The following is a 21374-nucleotide window of genomic DNA, read 5'->3' on the forward strand; positions in this document are numbered from 1 at the left end:
AAAGCAGAACCTCCCATCATCACATTTGCTGAACTGAACTGCAACTATAAGGCTAACAGCACCCGACAGGTCTCAGCATCAATGGAAATTTGTCCTTTTCAGATAATATCTTCAGAATCAGATTCTACCCGAGTAAAATTCTTTGCATCCATCAGATGTGGCCAGCAAGTATCTCCAGGCTACGAGAGTCTTCCTTGAAGCTATGGACATGAGGGGCCAGAGCCCTCTGCTTAGGGGCATGGCAGCCCCTCTGGCTGGGCAAGGTGGACCCTGCCATTAGGGTAGAGACAGTGGCCAGGCAGGGAAGAGCTGGTGTCTGCTGCTGGCTCACGCTGGGCTGTGGCTGGCAGCCAGGAGGGCAAAGGGAGGAGCACCACTCATTTGTTGGAAGGGCCCAGGGCTTCTCCTCTCAAGGATAAGTGATGCTAAGAATAGCACCAAGGAGAAAACCCGGAAACCGTGCTGTGGAGCCTCTGAAACCTCCCAGTATAAACTTTCAACTGCTCCAAACACAGAGAGGCCCAGAGGAAAGGTCAGAAGAAGAGGATTCCAAAAAACAACCTCAAGGCCAGTTCCAGAGGGTGTTTACACGGCAGGGATAACCACGAGGTTTTCTAATTACAGAGCCTGCCGGGCCTGCAGGATGCATCTCTCCAACCCGGGGCCAAATACAGAGCCAAGCAGGGTGTTTTCAGGGATCCTGCGGGGGGAATGCCGTCATTGACCAAATGGAAACTGGGGCTCTACTTCCTTGAGAGGTGTGCCTGGGGAGGTCTGGAGACCAGTTTTCATTTACTTCTCCTCAATTATATGATGCAGTTGAACATACTTCCTACATTGCTTGATTCCTTGTATTTATTTGTGAACTAACTTTTGTGGTTTTTTTGGTATTGGTTTGAGTATAGCTCTTTGTTCAGAAAAAGAACTGCCGAAGGGCAGTCCTGTGTGTTGAAAATTTTCTTTCCAAGTTGGCATTTGTCTTTGTACATGTGTGATTCCTGCCACACAGAAGTTTTACATGTATTTCAACAACTGTCAAACCTTTTCCTGTGGCTTCAGGGATTTATGTTCTGTTTCGAAAGATCTTCTCTAGTTCAGAATGATAAAAAGTTCACTCATTTCTTTTGTTCTTGTGCATTGTAGCTTTGTATCTAGATAGTTTATTCATTGGCAATTTATTCTGGTATAATGAATGAGGAAGATATTTTTTTTTTTACTCTTTCTCTTTTTCTAAATGTCCAGTCTGTTGTCCCACCATTAGTTCCTAAATAATGTATCTGTTCCTTTTGTGAAATGAAACCTTTCTCACGTATGTATCAAATTCCCATATGCATTTGGTTTTATTTCTAGCCTCCCTCTTCTGTTCCGTTCATTTATTTATAAATAAAATGCATTTGTTCTATTCCATTATTTGGTAATTGCTTTATTCTTAGAATGTATTTTAAAAGCTAGTAGAACTAAGTCTCTTCTTGTCCCTACTAGTTTATTTTTTTCAGATTTTTCCCAAGATTTTTACAAGCTTTTCTTTGTTTCAAATGAAATTTAGTATTATTTTGATGGAAACCTTGCTCTATCCTTCCCCATTCTCAAGCCCCTTGTTTATGTTGTTATGTGCCTGAGAGTGGTCTGTGACTCACAGGGACTTTATGTAAATAGCTTTGAAGCCTGCCCTGTCTTGAACCAGTCTCACTGACTCCCCATTGTCCCAGTTACTGTATCAATTCATCTCATCTGGAGTCTTCCTCTCCTGTGCTGTCCTTCCACACTTCTGAGCACGATACCCTTCTTCAAGGACTGGAGACGGAGCTTCAAATTCTAGCCTCCAAGGAGAAACTTGGTCTCACCCTCTTCACAACAGATCTATTGTTTCTTCAGGACAGATCTAGTGGTGTTTTTTTTTTTTGGCAGTCCATGGTATGTTCAAGACTCTTCTCCAGCACCACAACTCAAAGCATCAATTCTTCTTCTGTCATTCTTAGTTACTGTCCAACTCTCTGATACACAGCAAGTAATTATAAAGACTATGGCCTGTATCAGGGGCACCTTAGTTTCTAGATGGACATCGTTGCTTCTCAGCACTCTGGAGAGGTCTCTGACAGCAAATTTTTCCAGTGGAATTTATCTTTTGATTTCCTGACTGCTGGTGTCAAGAGTGTTGATTGTGGAGCTGAGCAAGCTGTAATTGTTAACAATCTCTTCTCTATCATGGTGCTGTGAATTGATTGGCCCAGTGGTGAGAGACTTTGTTTTCTTGATGTTGAGCTTCAATTCATATTGAAGACTATAGTCCTTGACATTCTGCAGCAAGTGCTTCATGTCCTGCTCACTTTCAGCAAGCAAAGTAGTGTCATCTGCATAACATAGGTTATTGAAGAGTCTTCCTCCAATCCTGATTTCACATTCCTCCTCATAAAGCCCAGCCTCCTGAATGATCTGTTCTGCATATAGATTGAAAAGGTATGGAGATAGGATGCATCCATGACACACTAATTTCCTGATTTTGAATCATGCAGTATTTCCTTGTTCTGTTCTGAAGACTGCTTCCTGGTCCGAGTATAGGTTTTGCATGAGCACAATCAAGTGTTCTGGGATTCCCATTCTCTTCAAGGTTAGCCACAATTTGTTATGATCCACACAGTCAAATGCCTTTGCATAGTCAATGAAACAAAGATAGACATTCCTCTAGTACTTTCTGCTTTCTGCTAAGATACATCTGACATTGGTGATAATGTCTCCAGTGCCACAACCTCTTCGAATCCCAGCTTGTATTTCTGGTAGTTCTCTGGTGTACTGTTCCAATCATTTTTTGGATAATCTTCAGCAGGACTTTGCTTGCATGTGATATTAGTGATATTGTTTGATAATTTCCATACTCTGGTCACCGTTTTTTAGAATGGGAATAATTTTTGTACTCTATTGTACATAGTGTTTTCGAAGGCCTGTTACATTTTCAAAGTGGATGGTCAATCCACTTCTTCCTAGTCTGTCTTAGTTTGTATGCTTAGCTTTAGAACAGTATCTAACAGACAAACATTTTACAAAAAAAGCAAATGAGAGACAATTATAGTCAGTGTCCATCTATCTCATTAAAGGTCTTCCTCTTTTTCACTGACCTATTTTCCGAGCAAGATGTCTTTTTCCAAGGACTGGCCCCTTCTGACAACATGCTCATAGTATCTTACACCCTCCTATATAAGGGTGAGATAAATAAGCTTTCCACTTATCTCTGAAATGTCCTCCCTTAAGGCAAGACCTAAGGGAGCTCTGGTGATAAGGAGTTGTGTTGCCAACCCAAAGACATGTGGTTCGAATCCACCGGCTGCACCATGGGGAAGGATGGATAATCTTCTCCCATGCAATTTACAGCCTCTGAAAGCCTGTTGGAAGATCAGCTATGAGTCATTTGTAACTTGACAACACACACCACCAACAACAACAACAGTAACAATAATAGCAGCAAGACCCAAGTAGGAGGTGAAGTAGACCCACTTTTTGAGAGTGGATCTATGTCTACCTTTCCCTGATTACCCAACAAGACCCTGTGATTACAGCTTTATGGGGTAAAGCAGCACAGAAAGATGGAAATTCTAATTGGAAAGAGTTAACCAGGACATCCCCTTGCCCTTTTACTTTCCATTATGAACCTGTCCAGAGCCTGCCTTCTTATTTTCTCATCTCCAAGTCAGGGTTGATCATCTTTTCAAGCAAGAACCTGGCTTCCAGTGAGGAAAGTGGGAGAACAAAGTCCTGCTTTGTACAGTATTTAGCAATTTCTATGTATAAATGCTCCTATCATGGCTGATTTCAAGCTACCAATACAATGTCACTACACACAGATTTGGCAAGAGCTAGACTGGGGTAATCGGGATGGGTGTGTCAGAGGCAGTGCGATTGGCACAGGATAGAGCAGGGTTTAGGGCTGTTGTACATGGGGTTGCTATGAGTCCCAAACGACTCGACGGCACATAACAACAACAACATACACCATTAACTCCACTGAGACAGAGCGAACTGGCTCCAGCAATCACACATTCTTACCCTCTAGTAAGTAGATATTGCCACTTAGACGTGACAAATACATCACAAACTCATCACATCCAAAGTCAACATCTCTTCCTTCTAGAGCAGGGTACCACTATCCACCTTGTTACTCCAGGCAGAAACGTGGGGGCATCTTGAACTCCTTCTCCCCTGACCTTCATTTTACCATCCTGTCAATTCAACCTACAGAATGTTTTGCCAGTTCATCCCTTCCATCTGTCCCCTTGGCCTCTGATCCTGTCCAGGTCTCTATGAACTCCAAGTGTTTTGTTACCCACTTTGCTACCTGCAGCCTTTTTGAAACCATCACCTTGTGGGAAGGGAAGGTCAGATGATCTTTCACATTTATAAGGCTGACTGTGCCATGCCCAGCTTCACACTACTCAAGGGTTCTATGCTCCTCACAGGATGAAATCCCACCCCTGAGCATCTTGGGCAAGGCCTTTAATGATCAGGCCTTGCTTCTATATTTCCATTCTGCTTTATCTCACACAAGTTGCAGGGAGAGAGTCCTGTTGGAGGAACAGGAAGTAGCAGGTAGACACAGGATCCACTTTCAGGAAGTGGATTGCTCCCCTCCCTAGCTACTTAAGCCTTGCATTGTTGTCTGTTGCTGGCCTCACCTTCACTTGTGGTTTGCTCCTAAAAGCATTTCTCCATTTCTCCAACAGATGATAAGTGTTCCCCTTCCTTAAGACCTCCTTGTTTTTGGGTAACATCTACTTGCCCCTTAACCACAGGTTAGGTGTTCCCTCAGCTCACCCCTATTCTAGTGACACTGATTGTGTAATTGCTTATATAATTCCGGGGCCTTCACTAGACTGTAACCCTGGAGGAGCAAGGATGTCTATTAGATTTTCATAGTGTTTGTTGTTGTGGTTATGTACTGTCGCCGAGTCAGAAGTGTGTCACAGCTGACCCTCCAGCAGATTTTCAGAGAGTAAATCACATGGGAGGAGACTGCCTATCTTTCTCTCAAGGAGCAACTGGTGGATTCAAACCTTGTTCCTTTAGGTTGGCAGTGCAACTCCTTACCACTAAGCCACTCAAACTCCCTGTGTATAGTTGTTGTGTACCGTCAAGTTGGAACCAATGCAGAGCTGGACCCTCAGTGGGTTTTCAGAGGTGATAAATTGCACAGCAGGAGATTGCCAATCTTCTACAAAGCAGCTGACAGATTTGAACTGTGTGCCTTTGGATTGCAGCACAGTTTCTTACCAGTCCACCAGAGCTCCCTAACAAATATGAATGGAATAAGTAAATGAAGCAACAGTCAGAAAGTGTATATTCCTGGCACTGATAGCCCTTGTGGATGAGGCTTCCTTCTAGCTCCCGAAGAGAAAGTTGGGAGCTCAGAGAGGGAATGAGCTCTGTGAGAATGGGGCATCTCCAGTCTGGCAGATGACCCCTTTCCAGGCAGCATCTCAGGCCTCCAGCCTTCTCTGGCCTTAATGAGACCCCCCTAAAAAGTCAACCTACCCACACATGCTACTCCAGCATCTTGACTTGTTTGGATGCGAGCCATCACCCTTCAAAGAGCCTGGGGTGGTCTCTCCCTTTCCTTGAGCCATTTATCAAACTCCACGAGAAGAGGCAGGTGGCCCCCAAACATTGCTAGGCTGGCTCTGATTAGCAGCGTTTATTCCGGCCCTTCCCGCCTGAGTGGGAAGCCACATGTTCCCCATTACCCTACCGCCCAGGGCTGGCCCCACTTGACCTCTCCCTTTAATGACAAACGGCTCCTTTGTCCTCCCTGTCCATGGCTATTCCAGCTCAGGATGGCTTCCCAGGAGGGGTTGGGGCAGCTGCTCTGCCACTGAATGAGGACTCAGCAGTAGTGGCCCCAGCAAACCAAGGTTAAGGTGAGGGTCACTCACACAGGCCAAAGTTGGGAGACTCTAGGTTTGCTCAAGCCTCTTGGTGTCCCCAAAACTCTCCTAGTATCAACAGAACCAATGGAAAGGTTTCTTTTCTCCCCTCTCTATATACAATAAAGATAAATGCATGAAAGTGGGGTACAGGGCAGTAATACGGGGTTTGGAACAAGGCAGACCTGGTTCAACTCACTTGCTGGCTGTGTGATTACAAGCAAGCCAGGAAACTATTTCTCTGTAGAATGGACGAATGGCGCCTGCCTCTCAGCTTTGCTGGGAGGTCCAGGGGAGACACCCGTGTATAAAGGCTTTCAGCACCGAACAGGCACAGCAGTAGGTGCCCAGGACCCAAATATTAATTGCTACTTGGATAGAAGGTGATGTTCACTATTGGAACCAAGCCCAAAGCAGTAGGAATGTTCCTGATTAGACTTACACATGCTGGACTTGAAAGCCAGAGGCACCGACCCAGACCCCAGAACACCCTCAAAAGTGGGGTCTTTTCAACAACTGTAGTCTGTTGACATGGTGCTGATGAAAGGATGTTACAGGAGCCAGGAGACCCTGCCACGCCAGCATCTGTGTGCAGACTGCAGGTGGCTAGAGGAGGCAGTTCTGGATCTGTGATAGGCTCCCCTGCCCTCCTAACTGGCCCAGCTCCAGGCTCAGTCATCAGTGTTAGAACTTGTGGTGTTGTTTTCTCTGTAATTTTCCCAACTCCTAGCCCCTCTTTGGCTGGCTAGTACCTTTGTCTGGAAAAACCAGACTCAGCACTCAATTGTGGTTCCTATAGCCCCCGTACACAGGGAGCCGTAACTGGGGAGGCCAGAAGTCCTCATGACAGCACCACCATTGCCTGGAGGGTGTGATAGGATCAGCACGTGCTCAGGGCGTGGTCTGTGAGCCACACCAGCAGAGTTTGAGGGTCCAGACCCAGGTTATCCACACTCAGCTGTGCCACTTTGGGCACATGCCATTTACCCTTTGCTTATCGCATCTGTAAAGAAGAAAGCATAATGGCACTTCCCTCATGGGGTTTTCTGAGGGGTAAGTGAAGTAACCTGGAGGAACTCTGGTGGCTTATTGCTGTTGTTAGGTGCCATCAAGTCAAGCATGACTCATAGCAAACCTACGAACGACAAATCTGAACCCTGTCTTACCCCATGCCATCCTCACAATCTCTGACAGCCTAATATCCAATGCTGTAGCCACTGTGTCAATCCACGTGATTGAGGGTCTTCCTCTCCTTTGCTGTCCCTCCATCTCCCAGGCATGACACCCCCTCCCCAAGGAATAACCTCTAGCAGCAGCATAACCAAAGTATGTGAGACAAAGCTCCACCATCTTGGCCTCCAAGGAGCTCTCTGGCTGCACCTTCTCCAACACATATCTGTTTGTTCTCTCTCTTCCCTTGTACTGCCAACCCAAAAGCATTCAGTTTGAAACCACCAGCTGCTCCGTGGGAGAAAGATGGGCAATCCTCTTAGCATGCAAATTACTGCCTCTGAAAACCCATTGGGGTTAGCTATGAGTCAGTTCCAACGACGCTACACAATAACAACAGCAACGAGGGGTTCTTGTGAGGGGTGTGTGAAGGAACACGTGCGACTTTAGTAATTCACTGTCAAGTCGATTCCAACGCACAGCAACCCCACCACGAAGTTTCCGAGGCTGTAAATCGAGGCGCGAGGCTCATCTTTCTGCAAAGCTGCTGATGGAGACACGAGAGATCCTTTGAGCTAGGGATAAACTCATGATGGAGTACGCTTTTGAAGCTCCTAGCATTACTATGATGGGCTGGGCTCTAGAGGAAAACCTTGCCAAGAATACCGTGCCCACCCAGCCTGGGTCTGCACAAACTCTGCTTCCAGCCCAGGCACTGTGGGCCTGCCATATCGGGTTCTCCAGCTCCCTTCTGCCTCCCTCTCTTACCTTCCCCAGATCTCTTAGCAGCCCCAGTACTCACTATAACCCCCCGACCTTGATCTTAGATCAATTGTGCCCTCCTTCCCTTGAACACGACTTAGTAATTTGTCCTCTGACTGTGGACAATTTCTTCCTAGGGACCGTGGACAAGAGAGACATCTGTCTTCTCTCTCTGTTGAAGGCAGGGGCCCGAGCAGGCATGCCTTCATCCTTCCATCAGGCAAGCCCTTAAACCCTCAAGCAGTGTGAGCTGAGAGGATCCTTCAACCTGTTCTGGAAGCAGACACTTCAAATTCTTTTGTTGTGGGAGAGGGGATAGGCCTATGTGCATGTACTTCTGGGGCCGTAGGCATGTCCTGCTGATACCAGATGGACCTGGGGGATGACCCAGGGACCGAGGTCAGCCTTTCATGAAGTATCGCAGATCAGGAAAGCACTCAGTAAAGCACAGAGGAGATTTGTGTTTTCGGCTGAACGCTTTGGGACCATGAGTCCTGGGCTCTGATTCTGCTCACCACTCTGCCTGGGGGACCATGGCCAAGCAGCTGCCCTTCCCTGGGCCTCAGTTTCCCCTTCTCAGAGGGCTAACTCTTTCCACTCCACCATTTGGGGGTTTTACTGGAGCCCTGTGCACCGGACACTGGTTGTGAAGAACAACGGCTCCTCTTTCCCACAGCCATGGTATCTCCTCTGCTTTAACACCCATGTCACCCTTCCTGTCCCTAAGGAACCATATCTGAGGAGAAGATTGTCGATTTTCCCAGGCTCTGTCATTGGGTGGGGGCCCAGAGCTACACAGACTCCAAATAGGAGACTGAGGTGACTGGGGGCCTGGGCCTCAGGATCTGGATGTGGGTGTCCATTCCATGGGCTTCTGGAAATAAAGGCAGGTCCTTCCAGAAGCAAAGCTGGAGCCTCCCACTCCTGACAGGAATGAACATCCTCCCCGTCGGCCATAAACAGCAGGGCCACCTCACAGCTACCGCAGCTTTGCTGCTGGAGGACAGGCCCTCTCAAATATTCCTAAGAAGCTGTAATTTAGGTATATTTAGTCAGGCCACGTTCTCTTACATCAAATCAACACTCTCTCCTGCTCTAGCTGACCACATCACAGGTGGGGCCACCACATCCAGATGAGGGCCAGGCCTCCTACTCCCAAACTGACTCAAGGCCCTTTCAGTCAGTTGTCCATCCCTCCTCCACCCTACCCTGCCACTCCCAGGAAGATAAAAAACAACTTACAGGGGGCCCTCTCGGACCAATAATGGACATTCCAGCATCTCCTGGGGTTCCCTGTGGAGAGAGAGGAAGAAGGAGGGAGTGGGGCCAAGCAGGATGGGATAGAAGACATGGGTAAGAAGAGGGTGAAAGGAGAGGAGTTGGCCAGTGGGGAGGGAGGCACAGAGGGCAGTGAGATGCAAAGCCAGGACATGGGGAAGGTAATGAGGGGCTTACAGGAGAGGAAATGGGAAGGGAAAGGAATGGAACATTCCAGAAAGACAGCAGGAAATAGTAGGAATGAAGACAGTGGTTGAGCAAGAGCATAGATGTGGAGTCCAGGGTGATGTGACCCCAAGCCAAGGGTGTGATGGGTAAGAGTGGACATGGGGAGAAAAGAGGCCTAGCTCCACCATGGTGTCCTGGCCAGAGACCAGAACTCCCCATGTCCAGCTCAGGGCCCTGTGCAGCCTCTGTCAGCCCTGCTCAAGATTCGAAGCACCAGAGGCCTAGCTCCCACCCTGTCCCCAGATGCCCATCCAGGTGCGCATTCTGCCACTGCTGACACTGGAGGGCAGTCATCAGGTCTGGGAGTGCAGAGTGGGGACCCAGGAACTAAGTTGCTAGCTGAACTAATGGCTTGAGTTGCCTTGATTTTCCTAGTCCTGTTTGGGGGTGACACAGAGGGTTAGAGTGACACAGGAGGATCAGCCACGAAGGATGAGGAGGAAGCTGCCAGGCTCTGAGCCCCGAGGGTGGCTGGAGGGTGGCTGAGATTTCTGGGTAAATCCTTGTGTGGGCTGGAGGAGGAGAGGAGGAGGATGAAGAACGTATGCGACATGGATGGGGTGAGACAACAGAAGGACAGACTGTGTGGTGCTTCATCCCATCGAGTCCACTCCTGCAGAGGCACCAGAGGAGCGGTAAAGCCCAGGGCCCTGAGGCTGAGGTCCCACTGGGCCATTGGGCTGACAGGGCGGCATTAGGGAACTGTGAAGCCAGGAGGCTGAGGGCTGCTCAACTGACCCTAGAGATCACAGGGCACAAAAGCATCTCTGGAAATCACTCAATTTCTCTCTGTCTGTCTGTCTCTCTCTCTCTCACACACACACACACACACACACACACACACACACACACACGAGAGTGAGATAAACTAATCGTTTATGCCACCGTAACCTGACTGCCTTCTTTCCAGGCTTTGCAAATCCCCCCACTTTGACAGGGTGCAGTCTCTTGTAGGAAATATCTGCGTTTTCCTTTTTTTGACAGGTTTTTCCGGTTACTCGGGTCCTGCCTGTCACAGGTACATTGTTATGTACCGTTGAGTCGGAACCGACCCATAGCCCCTCCAGTGGGTTTTCAGAGGCTGTAAATCACAGGAAGGAGACTGCTCATCACTCTCCTGTGGAGCAGCTCATGGACTCGAGCTGCGTGCCTTTGTGTTGGCAGCACAATTCCTCACCACTAAGCCACCAGCAGTACATGCAGCAGTGCGTATAATGTTGAAGATCAGAGATTCTGGAGCCCTTGGGGTTGAAGGCTAGCTGTGCCCTTGTGTGACCTTGGGCAAGTGATGGAACTTGTCTGTGTCTCAGTTTCCCTTTCTGGAAGGCAGGGATAAAAGCCCCTATTTATAGGATAGATGGGAAAATGACATGAGGTAACATACCATGTTTCAACAGTGCCTAGTACTAGACTGTAAGGTGTTGGTATAGGTGAGGCAGTGAGCAGAGTGGAGGAGGCATATGGGGACTACAATTTTTGCATAGCTTTACTAAGTCAGTAACTCTCCGGGGTGGGGTGTTGGGGAAATCCCAAACCAGTGTCTGTGGAAGGTTTTAGCAAGTGTCTGTTAGCTGCTACAATGCTGCACCGTCTCTCTTTCCTAGGACACCTTAGCCTCTGTGACTAGGGTGTGAGAGCGGAGGGAAGTGGAGGTGACACACGTTCTTCTTTCAATTTAAGGGACTGTGTACTTGGTGCTTGGGACCCATCCTGGGACTCTCAGGTAGCCTGGTTTCCACTTTCTAGCTTGCTGACCTTGGATCCATGACCTTCCCTGTCTGTGTCTGAACTCTCTCTGGGACTAAAACTCCCATAAAATGGGAGTGTGAAAACATCTCTGGCAAGGCAGGCTGGTGTTAATTGGAATATCAGAGGCAAATCACTTGTAAGTGTGCCTGGTAAGTTTATATTTCACGCACAGCAGCTGCAACTGCTATTACAGAGACTGTAATGCACAGTGAGCAGACAAGGCAGGGTGGGGGCCAGGAAAGGACTGAGGGGGGCAGCACAGTATGCAGACAAGGCAGGGTGGGGGCCAGGAAAGGACAGAAGGAGCAGCACAGTGAGCAGACAAGGCAGGGTGGGGGCCAGGAAAGGATAGAGGGGCCAGCACAGTGTGCAGACAAGGCTGACTGGGGGCCAGGAAAGGACTGAGGGGGGCACTAGGAGGCCTGACTCCTGGTCCTGTCACCACAGCTGTGGGGGCCCTGATAAACCCCACCTCTTCCCTGAGCCCCAGTCTCTCTGCTGTCATGTGAGCTGGTGAGGGGTGCTGCTTGTGAAATCTCTCAAGGCCCCGCCTGGGCTGATGCTCCAGAATCGCCGTTATAGCCCCTGGAGTCCTGAATTTTCCCAGGGACTTCCCTCTGGGCTAAAGAAAGGATGTCTATGTAACCATGAGTTCATGGCACAGGGCAAAGCTCAGATCTGTTGTTCTGATGGGGTTGTTGTGAAATGTATTTGACTTGACAGTGCATGACAACAACAATGACCATAAGTGAAGGAATTATTGGTGGGGGCAGGTTAGAATCAGGAAGACAGAACAGAGAGCGCCTCATGTCGGGAGAGGGTTTGTTCATCCTGGGGAGGCAGACAATGAGGTCACATGCAATCATGGGTGGGCAAAGGAGAGCCATCTGGAAGGAAACCTGGGATCATCTCCCAGGAACCCCCAGATTCCTGCCTAAGGGCATGGAAACTGCCAGGAAACAGGGCAGAAGCAGGCTGACAAATCAGTCGAGAGGGGAATCAGTTCACAGGCTGTGGTTGGGCCCAGGTGGTAGAGGAAAGGCTGGGGAGGGGACCTCTGAAAGCCCACCTCAAGGGTCTAAGCCAGAGAGGAGGCTGGGATCGAAGGGTTGAAAGGGAAGACGCGGACTCACCTTCTCTCCTGCTTGGCCCTTTATTCCCTGGGACAGTCATGTGCAGATGGGGTGTGGAGGAGAGAAGAGAGAAAACAGAGAGAGGATGAGAGAGAGGCACAAATATGATATAAGAATTCGTGTTTTTGGGCACAGGGACCAAACAAAAGAAATGACCGTGAAATAAGAAACAAAACAAAACACAGATGCTGACACATAAGGGGCTTCCCGTCCAGCTGAGCACAGCATGTGGAAGGTTGTAGCCTCACCCAACTCCTGATAACAGAGAGAAAGAGTGGCAGGCTGCGTGCGTGCGTGCGTGTGTGTGTGCACATGTGTGTGTGTGTGAACAAGAACCCAAGGGTCAGTCTGAGTGAGGTGGTCGGAAGGACAGAATCCCTCCACCACCAGGGCTGTGCTGCGATGGTGGAGTCCATGAGGCAGAGGGGCCAGCTGTCAAGTAAGAAACTTTCTCAAGCTAGGCAATCCAAGAGGTGTTAGGTGGATGCCAGGGGGCTGGTGGGACATGGAGAAGCAGGAGTGGATACGTCAGACTCACACCTGGATGGATGGTGATGGACCATGGATCTGAGGAAGCTGGGGTTCTCTTCCAGGGGTCTCTCTCATAACCTTAGTGACCATCAATCTCCCCCTACTCCATCTTTTCCAAATATATCAGTGGTGAGCCCTGGCTGCCAACACCTCAGGCACTTCACACCCACTGACCACCAGGTGCTCTTATCAGGTGACACATGCCAGGACCCCTACGGGGCAGCCAGATGGGCCCCTTGTCACACCAGGAGCAAGAAAAGCCCCTAAATGGCTTGACAAGTTCTCTGAATGGAAAGAAAACAGAAGACTTCCTGTGAGCCTGCCAGCCCTCCCCACCCCTGGTGTGGATCAGAACCGGGCTCAGATGGACACTTCCTGGGGGGAGATGGCCACCTGGCTCTAGAAGAGCAGAGGAGGAGGCTGGGAGGGACTGGTTTGCATTTTGGCCCCCTGCAGGCCAGCAGCTGCACTGGGTGGAAGCTCCCAGAAATTTACCTGTGAGAAGGGACTTTCATGTCCAGAATCAGCCTGGCTACAAAGCCCAGCTCCACACCAGGCTTGGCACACTGAGTCTCAGCATCCTCATCAATAAAAAACCAACACCCATTTCTGCATGAGCAATTCTGACTTGCAGCGGCCTTGGAGGACAGAGTGGAGCTGCCCATCGGGTTCCTGAGGCTGCAAATCTTTGAGATTAGAATGCTTATCTTGCTCCCGTGGTGCAGTGGGCCACCAGAATTCCCCAGAAAACAAACAAGTAACAACAAACTGAAAAACATGACTCAACCAACCAACTCCAAATCTGTTGCTGTTGAGTTGATTCTAACCTAGCAGAAACAGAGGTCAAGGACATAGGCTCTGTGGTGGAGAACTTGCTGGGCTCAGACCTATGCAGACTGGGAAAGAGTTTTATGCTAAGTACAAGCAAAAGACTGAATGGATGCTCAGGTGGACTTGCAATCTGACAATCAAAGCAGAGGAACAGAGCCAACACCCTGGGAAGTGGTGAGATGCTCTCACGCGGTGCGACCCAGGGTGCCTAGCTCAAACCTAGGCAGATAGGTGCTAGCTAGGTAGACCCGCGGAGCTCAAGGCTCTGCCCCACTTGTCCTGAACCTTTGAAATGTCCCAGACCCACATTCTGGAACGTCATACCCAGTTTCTGATCTTTCTGAGAGCTGTGACACCAGTGGCCAAGTGGTGTATTGTCAGGATCAAGAGCACAGGTTTTGGAGTCAGCCAGTCTAGGTTAAAAATCCCAGCTGCTTGCTGGCTGTGTGAGCTTGTTTCATGTCTGAGTCTCAGTTTTCCAATCTGAAAAATGGGTGTGGAATTTGTGCCCACTTCATGAGGCTCTTGTGAGGATGGATGGGCTAATAGGTTAGCACACACATGTGTGTTAGTGACGATGACATGGCTGCCTTTTCTCAAACTCAGAACACCAGTGCCCACTCCAGGCATGCGAACTCATACATCAAATGTCAATCCCAGGCACGGAGGTGAGATTAGGAGGCAACGAGCATGAGTGACAGGGCTGAGTGCCATGGGGTGCTGGGGAGCCAAGGCTGTTGCTGATGGTAGGGTGGAGTTAGCAATCCGATGGAGGGGTAGTCCTGGCCACACCCTGGACCAGGCTGGTCACCACTGCCACAGGCCACTGCATGCGCACCTTTCTGGCCCCTTAGGGGCCATCACCCTGAAGGCTTTGGGGAAACGCCTGATTCCAAAACCTTGAGATCTAGTTTCCATTCTGGGGAGTGCTCTCCCTATCAGACATTTGCATTGCTCTTCCTCTATCTCCCTTTTTCAGCAGGAAGCACTAAATATCGGAAATCTTTGGTTCCTTCTTTGGCTGTGGAGGCTCTGCCCAGACAACCCTGTTGTAACGCTTCTCTACCACCAGAAGACAGATCCTCCCCAAACCCCGGCCCCAGAGCTGCAGCTTATAAAGTAAATCTGGCTCTGCCATGGACTGACTCTTAGCTTTGAGGGTGCTTCTCTCCATTGCTTGCTGCTCGAGGTGGGGATGGGCTGAAGGAGCTGACAGTCTCAAGGTGGGGTGGGGTGAGTTAAGGAGAGCATCCTATCTGAGAAGGCTCATGCCTCATCCCATCACCAAGAAGGTGACCAGCTAAGACCTTCCTTTATCCATGCAACTATCCTTTGCCAGGGCAGCTCTCTAGACAGTGAACCACATTGGGATGTCTGAAGGGCTGGAATAATCTTCCCTTCCTCATTCCTATACCTCCTTGAAGCTGAACAAGGCAGTGAGAGGGCAAGTGCTGCCCCCTTCCTTGGGGGCTGGGTTAGACAGCACAGTGCCATGGCCTGGAGGACAGGCTGGTGAGGAGAAGCAAGCAATGACCACAATGCAAGAGCAGATGCGTGACTCACCACACGTCCCGGCATCCCAATGGCACCTTTGTCTCCCTGATGAATGAGGCAAACGATCAGATGTGTCTGGAGTAGGGAGGCGTATGCAGGACCCCACAGGACGGCTGTGCCCCCAGTGCCTGCTTTCCGCGGTTAGGGCAGCCCACACAACATCCAAATGTTGTGTGAGTGGGCTTCCCCATGAGGCCCCCAAGTGTTCAGTAAGTGGTGTAAGTGGCTACACCTCTCCTCAGGGGAAGAGCAAAGGTACTAAGGCAGGAGTATGGTCCCCGCCCTGAGCCCCAGCATCCCTATGTGTATTCATTCCTTCTGAAGCTGTAATCCATTGTTGCTATGCTAGGATATGCATTTGGAGGATTAGCTATGGCTTGACTGTAAGATGCATAGCAAGGTGACTGGCAGTTCTATGTGGCAGGTGGGTGAGTGAATCCCTTTCTCAGGTCCCACTCTGCCAGAGCTAGAGAACAGTGTCCCTGCTGCCTGCTCCTCCCCCAGGGCCCCTGTCTGAGAAGCCTCCTCCTCCTCAGCCACCCCACCCCCACCCCCGCCCCTGGCACAATAGGAAGGGCTGTGAGGCATGTGGACTGCACTGCATCACAAGTCCCAGCTGCTCAGGGGAATCGCTTTGTTTTGTAGCCAGGGGTTCCATCTTCTCACTCTGGAAATCTGCTTACGAAGTTCTGTTCCTCCTCCTTTGGGTTGAAAAGTATTTTTTTGCAATCATATGCATGCAGACATCATAAAATCTGGGGTAGAGCCTGGGATTTGCCATGGGCCTGGGAGGACGGAAAGCGATCAGGTGCTGAAAAGAAGTCGGTGTTTGTCCCAGGCAGCTGGAGAAGAGAGAGCTGGCTTCCAGGGTTTCCCTCAAATGTCCAGCCATTTCTTGGGTGACTCTGTGTGCCTGCCAATCCCAGTGAGGCAGAAGGCCTCGAGGGACAGTTAGCATCCAAGACGCATGAGAGACGCACCAGAGAATAGCAATTAGTTCTAAAATTAGGTTCTTGTTACACATCTGTTGTCAAGACCCACGATGCCTTTGAGGAAGATGCTCTACCCGTGGTGAGGAGCACTGTAGTTAGCTACCAAGGAGTGTGCCTTGTGGTGACTCCACACAGAGAAAGAGGCCCAGAATGCTGCCTGGTCCTGGGGCATCCCCACGGTCAGCTGAGGATCCCATCATCGTGATCCACAGCTTTCCACTGGCTGCTTTTTGCACCAGGCCTTTGTTCCTAGTCCTTCTTGGGCTGGAAATTGCACTGAACTCTGTTCTGCATCAGAGCAACACACAAGTCTCCCCCAAGAGGCAAGTGGTGGCTGTGTGCGAGGTGCACTCACTGGGAACGGAAGCCTGGACCCGGGCGTGGAAGGCAGGAATTCCATCACGGGCAGAATTCTTGCCCTGTGACACGTTTCCTTATCCTGCTAAACGTCAGCTTCTGTCACGTGTACGTAACAAGTTTTCTCCCTATGGAGTTGCTGGAAGCATTCTGTGGATGATATCTCTAAAAAGCTTATGCCAATGCCTGCCGTTTAATAGGGCCGAGTGCAGGGGAGCTACTGGGATTAAGCCAGCACGCCCACAGGCGAGTCAAGTTCATCAGCATGCTTGCACTTGGTACAGTTTACATTTCACAAGAAGTCCGGACCAGCAGCCTTGTCATGGGTCCCTCTCGAGCCCCTTCACCTAGAAGCACAAGGAAGGCCGAGACCAAGGTTTCTTCTTCCTGCTGAAAACAGTGGGCCGTGCTGGCTAGCGGCTGGGACATCCACACAGGCCACGCATTCTGGGGCTGCTGAATGATATTTCAGGGTGTGTGTTTTGGTTTCCTTTTCTTTTAAAAAACTAATGGTCTTTGCAGTCCTGCACCATAAAACGCTCGAGTTAGGGACAGGCGTGGAACGGTCAGGGGGCTGGAAACTATGCAGAGTGGCCCTGTGCTGTGGACTGCTCCCTAAATGCTTTTAAAAGGTGGACTTGGTCCGAGAAAACAAAGTCTGCCCACGCTCATCCCAGTCCTCTGATTTCTCCCCTCCTTGGATTTCAAGGGACCAATTCATTGTCCTCCCTTCGCTCCAGGGTGTGTACTTACTGGGAGAGTTTCCATTTTCAAGGCTAAACATTCTCCCGCATGCATTTCATTAAAAGAGTCACCCCTGGACATGATTTCTAGGAGCTGCTGGATTCGTTAAGAGATTATAGTATAATTCACGTCTTAAAGGGGAGTACCGGGGTCACAGAGATGCACAGAAGAGTCTAGAGACCAGTAGGCATGGTCTTTGGTGCAGGGAGAAAGGGCAGCCACAGCCTCATACCACCGCAGAACACTCACTGCGCTTCAACTTGACCCTCTAATGCTACAACCTCTTGCTTGAGTCATTTCCAATCCAAAGGCCCAAGTTCTCCAATGCTCAAGTCACTCCTGCCCCAGGCAAGACAACCCGGAGCAATGTCTTAGAAGACTCTACTGATGACTCTCAAATGTTGAGGACGAGCCACAGAAGCCCAGGATGAAAGGATGTGTGATAATATGGGCCCTGAGGCAAACAAGTCTATTGTGGCGGAAGTTCAACCAGCATGCTCCGCAGAGGCAAGGATGGTGAAACTCTCGTACACTCTGGCATGTTGTCATGAGGGGGCCAGTCTTTGGGGAAAGTCGTCATTCTTGGAGAGATGAAGGGTCAGAAAAATAGAGGCAGAACCTCAAGGAGACAGAATGACACAGTGACTGTAACCACCAAAGGGTGGGGGTGTATAGATCGAGCGGAAGGCACAGGATAGGCCAGGGCTTAACTCTGTCATTCATAGGCTTGCTCTGAGCTGTAGTTGACTCGCTGGCACCTAACAACAACCACAGGTCTACAGCTGAAGCATCTGCTCATTTAAGAGCAAGGTGACCTTGGACTAGGTACTTTAGCTGAATCTCAGTTTGTTCCTCTCTCAACTGGGAATTGCAATATCCATTTCACTGAGTTGTTGAACAAATCAACTAAATGGAGGTGGATTAGTGTAGTAGCTGGCATATAGTAAGGTCTCTATAAAAGGAGGCTATGACTATTTCTATTTTTGTCCCAAAGTCCCTGTGGTCACTTGGGATGCATGGCCTTTCCAGGTTTCAGGAATGGTACTGAGGGAGAACAAAGTCTTGAAATCCACTCTCTGACCAGTGGGCAGTGTGGAGCGCATAGTGGCCTTAATCTTAGACAATATGCAAGAGGAGACTCGGTGCCCAGTCCTGCCCATTACAGGGCTGTTGACCTTGAAGTCAGTCAGGCAATCCTAGCACTTAGAGGAGCCTGCACGGGGTGCTCATTCCAAGAAAGGCCTAAGGAGTTGTAGTTACAAGTTCCATATGTTCTAGTAGCAGCCTCTCCAGTTCTACCTGAAGGAGTGGGCTAATGATGTCCCCCTGCTCTGGACTAGAGAAGCTCTCAAGTCAATACCCCTGGGAGAAAGTGGCCACAGGCCTAACCCACCCCCACATGAGGAAAGAGCGTGGAAGAGTGATGCAAAGGAGTGCAGCAATGGAACCTACTTACCGGCAGTCCAGGTCTTCCTGTGGGACCCTGAAATGAAAAGGAAACGTAAGGTTGACATGGGTCTGAATATTATAATACTTAACGGTTCAATACTGCCTCTCCCACTGGTGTGACCTTAGCAAAGTCATCTGTTCTCTATGATCCTCTGTTATTTTATGAATAAAGTGAAGGGAGGACCTTGGTCTTTAAGCTTCTAAGCTTCTGTCCAGTTCTGTAGTCAATCCTTCATTCTCAGTGGAGTCTCCTCCATGCCAGGAGTTGTTATGTTAACTATGTCTCACAGCATCAAGTTGACTACGACTCATAGCAACCCTCTGAACTCTGTCCTACTCTAAGCCAATCTCACTGTCTCTAACATACCTGCCCCCATTGCCACACTCACTGAATCAGTGCATCTTACCCAGGATCTTCCTCTCCTGGGCTGACCTTCTACCCCTTTAAGCACGATGCTTTTCTCCAAGGACTGGTCCTTCCTGGCAACATGCCCAAAGTACGTGAGATGGAGTTTCAAAATCCTTGCCTCTAAGAAGAATCCTGGTTTCATCCTCTCCAGGACAGACCTATTTGTTCTCTTGGCAGTACATGATATGTTCAATACTCTTTCCCAGCACCACAACTCCAATTCTTCTTCTTCTTCTGTTTTCCTTAGTCACTGTCCTGCTCTCAGATGCATAATAAACAATTGAGAAGACCATGGCTTGGACCAGACAAACCTTAGTCTCTAGAGTGACACCACTGATTTTCTTTTTTTTTTTTTTAACTCTGCAGAAGTCCCTGATAGCAGACTTTCCCAATGCAACTTGTCCTTTGATTTCCCGACTGCTGGTGCCAAGAGTGCTGATTGTGGATTCAAGCAAGATGAAATTGTTAAACACGAGAGAATGGAAAGATGAGAGTATCCTATTCCTTATCTCCATCCTTATGACTCAAGGATCATGGGGACTGCTGGTCACACCAGTGCGCTCCCACTCTCTCAGCTTTCTGGTTCACTCAGGTGAACATTTTGCCTACTCCCTGGGAAAGGATCTAGAAGTAAGGGAAGATCAGTCTTGTCTTCCTACACAGGAGTGGCCAGATGCTGGGGCAGAGCTCCTCACTCGCTGCTCTGATGAAGATTGTTTGTGTCAGATGCTTCTTCTGGACCCGTCACACCTAACATGATGGACGTGACAGTGAAGTAGGTGACACCTCTGCTGGGATCATGAGGGAGCCAAAAGGTCTTCTTTCCTTAGATGGCTTTAACCAGGCCAAGTTCACTCTTTTCAGGATGACCTCACCATACCTAGAGGTCCTCGGTGGTCATGAAACCCACTTTCACTGGCCAAAGGTCTCACAGTACTCATGCCTAATATGACTTCTCAGTTGATTGCAAGCTGTCGACATGGAATCAAGTTAAACGACTTCATATAAGAGATCTCCAACTCAGTCCCATAAGGACAAATACTTTATAAGACCATTATTGTAGAACTAGAAGATAACTTGTAAAATGTGTATGAGGATCCCAGGGGAGTAAGGTAGAAGCAAAGGGGTGAGGATGGGCAGGGGAGTAATCATAAGGTCATACAATCTGATGGGTCGAGGGAGGACTGGGTAAAGGAAATGGGAAGGATCCAACGTGAAAACAATGCATATGAACTTTGTAAGCAAACTAGCATAAAATAAAAAATTTAGTTAAAAAAATAAAAGACTTCATGGAAGAGATTTGTAATCCCATTAACACAGGACAGCATTCACCAAAATGTGTTATTAATACCGATAATTATCACCATTATAATAGACTTAGAAGGCAGCTCAGGAGTCTGAAGGAATCCCAGGGAATTCATGCCTTTCTGAACTCTGGCTCCAGCTTCCAGATGGATCTGATGGATGACGGTGACTGAGAAACCTCCCTAACGGCTGCCTCCTGGGGCACTGGGGAGCTTCCTGCAAAGGCGGACAGCAGAGATCTGGGGAAAGCTTCCTGAATGCAGCCCAACCCTGGCGCAGCAGAGGCACAGAGGCATGCAGCCTGGGAGCGGATGGAGGTGTCCTGGTGAGGGTGACAGTATGACTTCGAGGTGAGAGCCAGACTCTGGGATTTGCCCAGCTGTGCTCAACAGCTAGCTCTGCTACTCACTCATTCTGGGACCTTAGGCAACTTGCTTGGCCTCCAAGTGCCTCAGTTTCCTCATCTTGAAAATGGGAGAACATTCATTTCCATCCTAAGAGTACACAAGCTTGAGTATGTGTAAAGCACTCAATGTGGCATATGGTGAACACTTAATAGACAACAATTACTGAATTATGCCATTGAGTTGTGGTGTTGGTGAAGAGTACTGAATATGCCACGAACTGTCAAAAGAACAAATAATTTTTTCCTGTAGGAAGTGTAACCAGAGTGTTCCTGAGTGGCAGGGATGGTGAAACTTCATCTCAAATATGTTGGGTATGTTATCAGGAGGGACCAGGGCTTGGGGAAAACATCATGATGGGCAAGAGAGGAAGCCCTTCCATGAGATGGATTGATGCGGTGACTGAATCAAAGGACCCAGCATGGTAGAGACGGTGAGGGAGGTGCACGATAGGGCAAAGTCCTGTCTGATCTGTTCACAAGGTCACCACGAGTTATCCTTGACTCAATGGCACCTTACACCAACTACAGCTATTACTAGATGGCAGAGAAGTGATGGGCAGTGCACAG

The 21374-nt window shown here is 49.1% G+C and overlaps 1 protein-coding gene across 6 annotated transcripts in view; it reads right to left on the reverse strand.

The window, feature by feature from the left end:
- COL13A1 (collagen, type XIII, alpha 1) overlaps positions 1 to 21374 on the reverse strand; it is a 197571-nt gene that overhangs the window by 95490 nt on the left and 80707 nt on the right. For 4 of the 6 annotated variants that reach the window (XM_006888988.1, XM_006888989.1, XM_006888987.1 and 1 more), the window contains exons 4-6: positions 18695 to 18721; positions 15155 to 15190; positions 9084 to 9134 (exon numbers count right to left, since the gene is read on the reverse strand). The exons of 1 other annotated variant lie outside the window; for it this stretch is intronic. In XM_006888988.1, coding sequence (XP_006889050.1) covers positions 9084 to 9134; positions 15155 to 15190; positions 18695 to 18721 — 114 coding nt within the window. The remainder of the gene's footprint in view (positions 1 to 9083; positions 9135 to 15154; positions 15191 to 18694; positions 18722 to 21374) is intronic. One more of the 6 variants, XM_006888991.1, reaches the window with a different exon arrangement.

The sequence above is a fragment of the Elephantulus edwardii genome, unplaced genomic scaffold, assembly GCF_000299155.1.
Source record: "Elephantulus edwardii isolate Elephantulus edwardi_28Jun2011 unplaced genomic scaffold, EleEdw1.0 scaffold00074, whole genome shotgun sequence".
Taxonomy (NCBI): Eukaryota; Metazoa; Chordata; class Mammalia; order Macroscelidea; family Macroscelididae; genus Elephantulus; species Elephantulus edwardii.